Source organism: Schistocerca gregaria, chromosome 6, assembly GCF_023897955.1.
Source record: "Schistocerca gregaria isolate iqSchGreg1 chromosome 6, iqSchGreg1.2, whole genome shotgun sequence".
Classification (NCBI taxonomy): domain Eukaryota; kingdom Metazoa; phylum Arthropoda; class Insecta; order Orthoptera; family Acrididae; genus Schistocerca; species Schistocerca gregaria.
This window is the reverse complement of record NC_064925.1, coordinates 42,641,726-42,647,725: the sequence shown is the minus strand read 5'-3', so window position 1 is coordinate 42,647,725 and position 6,000 is coordinate 42,641,726. Positions and strand designations below refer to the sequence as shown.

Here is a 6,000-nt window from a genome sequence, read left to right as displayed (position 1 = left end):
GCAATGACATTCATGTAAAAAGAGTTAACAAGGCTTTGGCGCAGAAACAAACAAACATACAAGGAAGCAGATTGTATAACAAACTACCGGTAAAGATAAAAGAAATAAAAAATGCCTTCCTTTAAAAAGCAGTATTCAAATTTTTAATGACCAACTGCTATTATAGTGTCAAAGAATACGTGGAATAGCTTCATACTAAACAATTATATTTATGTACTCCGTGCCAATAGTAATTTTTATCTGACTGTTGCTATGATCTAGATGAATAATATGAACAAAAGTGCTATAATTATATGTGTTGTATCTAAATATCAACTGTGTATTCTATGTAAAAAGTCTTTCTCATAGATCAATGTAAAAAATCAAAGTTCTACGTTCTATTTCAATGTGGTCCGATGTTATGTAGTCTACTATGCACATCTGTATTTTGTATAGTATTGTTCACCATATATATATATTCTCTGGATGAATAAACTACTACTACTAACCTCCAACTCCAACTTCCAGGTTTGTACACACCTCAGGTTGGTGCAAATCTTCTGTCCACACGCAACGATCTGTCTGCGCAGATGTGATGTGTAGTGTACATCGACATTAAATATCACATTAGAGTTTGACAGCTTCCGCGTGTTGGCAATACTGCCAAATGCACCACCAGATTCAAACTGACGTGACGTCTGTCAGCTGTAGTGATTTGTATATTACATAGTACATACATACATACACGTTGTTATGCAAGGGAGAGAAGGTGCGAGCGATGTTGTGGGCGTTAGTTATTTGCGGGACGTTGCTATTAAAAATATAAAATAACTCCACAAGTGTGACGTAGATATATCGAAAGACGTAGACATTAGGTTTTTCACGTAAACGTTCTCTGCGATGTTGGTGATGTGAAATTAATACCATACACGTGAATATTTGTATCGTCTCTCACCTTGGAAAGCTGTTTACAGGGAAAGATGGAGTGTCATCCCCAAAAAATATTTGCAGATCATACATATTACATATTACCAGCCCGTATCGGCAACACAAGACTAACTGTATTGAGAAATAACATTCAAAAACTGGGGGGAACTGTGGCAAAGTGTGCAGAAAAAATGGACAGTTCTCGTATTCGTATAATTGTTCACGAATCGTTCATTAATAAACCAGATAAGTGTTATGAGATTCTGAAAAGTATGCATGTAGACTGTTTTCATGTGGAAATAGTGACTACGAAATGGCTCAGCAGCTGTTTGAAGGAACGCAAATTACTAGACACAGAACCATTTATGTTACATCTAGAGCCCGAACGTGGTGAAAAAAAGAATAATGGAAGTTTCAACATTAGTCAGAATCAACCAAGTACCGAACGTGAATCGGCACTGAGAACCAATCTAGCAAGTGATGAGCATTGCATAGATGAGCCAGCCACGCAGTCGTCACCACCGAAGAAGCAAAAGACAAACATTGAAGCAAGTAGTTTAATCTTTTAATTTAGTTCGTTTATTTGTGTACCTTTCATCCTTTGCCCATGGTTTTGTATTTCTGTTGGATAAGTCCGATGATGCATGATACACGAAACAAACAATTTGAGCTACCATATGGATGAAAATTTATGAAGGTGCAGAGACTTGTTCAGCTCAGAGTTATCTTAAACGTCTTTCAATTTGGAAATATGGTGAGGGCAAGTTTCAACACAAACACCTTTTCATGCTACTCTATCCTGTACAAGCCTCTGCATCTCTAAATAACTACTGCAACCTACATCCATTTGAATTTTCTTAAGTTACTGTCTTTGTCTACAATTTTTACTCGTCACTCTCTCATGATTCCTTTATGCCTCAGGATGTAGCCAATTAACTGATCCCTCATTACTTGAGATGTGCCAGAAATTAATTTTTTCCTCAATCCCCATAAGTTACACAGTTTACCCATCTAACCTTCAGCATTCTTCTTAGTTCTATATTTCAAAAGCTACTGCTGCCTTCATCTGTGAACTGCTTGTCTTTTGTCCACATTTCACTTCAGTACAAGACAAGCTGGCTGAGCTTCTTGTAGAAATAGTATGGGGAGGGGGATTCACATTCACACCTTGTGGCTACTGGTATCACAGAAGTGCCCCCTTTTTTTAGTCAAGAATTAGCACTTCGTCATCCTGTTATAATGGAAGTTAAAATGCTTGAGAATGCACAGAATAGAAAGGTTAGCTTATTTCATCAGAATGTTAGAGTATTGAGTAATAAGGTAGAAGAGCTTGTCTCTTTGGAAAATTTAGAGAGCTATTAAAAGATAGACATACAGCCACAGTGTTAGAGAAGTGAAAGTGTTGCATCACACATGAAGAACTAATATTGGAAAAGGGGGCTATTTGGACAACACAAGTTCAAAAACATAGAGATGAGTAGATTTTTTAGTGATCAGCACAGAGAATGGTGCACTTGTGAATTAATACTCAAAAAAAGTTCATTTTTAATTGTAATTGCATATATATCTTTATTAGGGAAATTTAATCTCAGTAATTGAATTTCCAACAGGGTAGATAAAGACAGTAGGATCCTAGGACATATTTTATTTGATGAAGCTCAGGCAAGGAAATAACTGTGGCTAGATGCACAGGTAGGATAAATGAGACAGTGCCTTGCAGTATAGATGCTCCTCATAGAAAATCAGATAGAATAATTGACACCAGAACAAATATGCACATGTCAGAAATCAGTAATTCTGGCAACAGTCTTTCGGCTATATGGAATGCAGTGAAATGAGAGACAGAACAACCGACCAAAGAACAGGGTAACATTAGTATTGACTTAAATGGAAGGGGTATAAATGATGAGTCATAGGTAGAAAATGTGTTTTAATAATACTCTTCGTAAATGTAGTGGAAAATCTCATGAAATTCAATCATATGAGTGTATGACCGACTGCTCCCTCTGAAATTAAGGTTAATTATATATTCACTAAAAATAAAATCTCAAATGGATTTGATGGTGTTTCCAACAGAGTACTAAAGATTTGTTCCTATATAATAATAACACTGCCTTATCCTAAATATGTAGGCCAATGCATCTCTTACTCAAGGCATGTTTGCACAGAGATTGAAATATGCTATTGTTAAACTTCTGTATAAGAAAGGGAATAAGAGGGATGTCAACAGCTACCAACCTCTTTTGCTACTGACTGATGCCATTTTTCAAAATTTTTGAGAAGGTGGTGTATTGTAGAATAGTATTCCACGTGAGCAACAATAATATCATCAGTAAATCAAAGTTTGGATTTCAGGAGAATTATTCAACTGAGAATGCGATTTGCACATTCACTTACCAAATTTTACAAGCATTAAGTAACAAAACAGCACTGGTTGGTGTTTTGTGTGTCTTAGATAAGACATTTGACAGTTTGAACCACAATATCTGCCTAGATGAACTTAGGTTTTATGGAATTGATAGTATACCCAATTTGTGGATAATGTCATATACAACAGAGAGAATACAGAGAGTTGTTCTTTGTAATTCAACCAATATGGGGAGCTTTCACCGACTGAGGGGAAATAACATATGTAGTTCCCCAAGCCTCGATTTCAGATCCATCAGCATTCCTCATATATGTAAATGGTCTTCCATCTAATATACAACAAGCAGAATTATTTTTTTGTGGAATACATTAGTGTTATAATCATTCAAGCATACACACAGCACGACAAGAAGTGATAAACAATATTCTCAGCAGTGTTATTGACTGGTTTTCTGATAATGGTCTCATTTTCAATTTTAAAAAGAGAGAGCATATTTGGTCCTGCACATCTAGATGTAATGTGTTAATGATGAGTGTAACACACAGTGAGGAATTAATAAGTAGGGTGAAAAATTAACAAGAAAAACTTTGCTGTCCATATTGATGAGAATTTAAACCAGAAAGAGCACATTTTAGAACTCTTAAAACAACATATTTCATCCACATTTGCACTTAGAATCATTGCAATTCTTGCGGAGAAACAAATCAGTAATTTTGATGCAGATACTTCCAGTCCCATGGTTAATCGGAAAAAGAAATTTGCTTTTAAAATATTTAAGGGAAGGTTAGCTAAGAAAAAAGCCCTGCTGGTTAAAGCTGTAATGTTTCTCCTTGCAAAATATGCAAGAAAAAAGAAATAACTGATAAGAGTTTTCATATTTCCCACACACAAACAGCATGCAATTAGCGTCCCCAAAAGAGACTTAATTACATTGACATTAATGGGTTCCCTTAAAATTTGCATGGTAGGGATGTGGAGGAAGATTGTAGTTATACTCAATATAGTTGACCATTGTGAAGAAGCATGCACTCCCTCTCACATTGTGGCAAAAACACTGGCTTGGAGTATCTTGTTGGAGAGGATGTGATGTCTGTCATTTACAATGTTTGTAGTGTTCCAGACAGATTGCCACATTTCTCTTTATGTGGCCTTAAAAATATGAGTGACGAACTTTCTCATTTGAGTTGATTCCTTCTGGAATTGTGTAAGTTGTTTGTTGATTCACAGCTTCTTGGAGGAGTCTTTTACACACGAGGAGAGTCAAATTAAGGTGCTTTAGGAGTCTGTAGTGATTGATATTGTGTCCCAACTTGTCTATCAGCCAATTCAAAGGGCTTCCTGTATTGTAGCAACTTCTGATTTGTATATGGTGGGAGATTTTGGCAAACTGTAATGCCCGACATACTGTGGCACATTTCAGTTAGTCTTAAGGAGAGCAAATTTTTTTGATGGCTCACAGAATGCCTGTGCACTGGATGGTGAAGTATTTTTAAGAGACAGCTGCTTGTGATTTTCAGATGTGACTGATGCATTGTTGTTGTGGCTCACAAATTCATGTGCTAGTTCACTAGAAAAGTGCAGACATCAGGGGCGGGACTGTAATGACATCATAGAGTATATCGACATGCAGAGCCCCCGGCCCAAGAAATGGGCCATGGTCTTTGCACACATGCTGCGATAAAACACAGCTGCAAACCACGGACCCAACATGTTTATGCGGGAAAGGAGTTGCTGTCCAGCTTCACTGCCCTGGCTGTGATTTCTGATCTGTTTTAACAAATTGCGTTCATTTGTTTGTGGCTGATAATGCCTTAATGCCACTTATGGTTTACGGAGTTGAAATCCCAAATCTCTGTTAATTATGTGTATTTTGACAGCTTTATTAATGATGGAGTCCCAGTATGTGGAGGGGATGAGAGGATCCTGGTTTCTTCATACTGCCTTCTGTATCCCATGTTAAGGCAGTGTTCAGCAGCAACAGATTTTTCTGTCTGACATAGTCTGGTGTGACTTCTATGTTCATTGCATCTGTCCTTAACAGTGTGACATGTGTAGCCAGTGTACGATATACCGCACCGACACAGGATTTTATATATTCCTGGTCTTAGACATAGGTCATTTTTACATTCACATCGAGGGTGGAACATACTTAATTCAATGTTTTTTTAATAGTCTGTCAGTTTTAAATGGAAAACCATTGCTCTTGAGATTTAGTGTGTGCTAGTTGAAATGCATTGCAAAACTTTATCAGAGTACGTGTTCTGAACAAACACAGAGTGGAGGTGGTTGTGCTCTGCTGATAAGCTCTCTGAATCTGAGATAGCTCTAACCCTGTGAACAAGAGTCCATAGTACATTGCTGCATTGGTTGCACGATAACAGTAGTAGTTTGTAAGTACAGGTTGGTGTGCATAGGTTCATGAAACACATTGTGACCCAAAGAAACACCCTCTTTTCTATGAACCTTGACATCCAGCTGATGATATCTCCATTTGTGTGCAATTCCACAGCGAAGCAAATGCTCATATTGCTCATATGGAGGAAGTTAAGATACTCCAAAGGTGAGGGAAGTGGTGGTGTCTCGTGTGGCCATTTCCAGGAGATATATATATATATATATATATTTTACAAAAGGCTATTATTTCTGAATGTGCTGACAATGGGTACACAGAAGATCCCCAAGGTTGTGAAGCACACATCGCAGGCACTGTTGGTGAACAGGTAGCT

At 37.3% G+C, this 6,000-nt stretch overlaps 1 protein-coding gene across 4 annotated transcripts in view; it reads left to right on the top strand.

Moving 5' to 3' along the window:
* The first annotated feature begins 469 nt into the window (after positions 1 to 469).
* LOC126278460 (DNA polymerase lambda-like) overlaps positions 470 to 6,000 on the top strand; it is a 163,237-nt gene continuing 157,706 nt past the window's right edge. Inside the window, exon 1 of one of the 4 annotated variants that reach the window (XM_049978594.1) lies at positions 470 to 1,454. In XM_049978594.1, coding sequence (XP_049834551.1) covers positions 960 to 1,454 — 495 coding nt within the window. In that variant the 5' untranslated portion in view covers positions 470 to 959. The remainder of the gene's footprint in view (positions 1,455 to 6,000) is intronic. The other 3 variants (XM_049978596.1, XM_049978593.1, XM_049978592.1) reach the window with 3 other exon arrangements.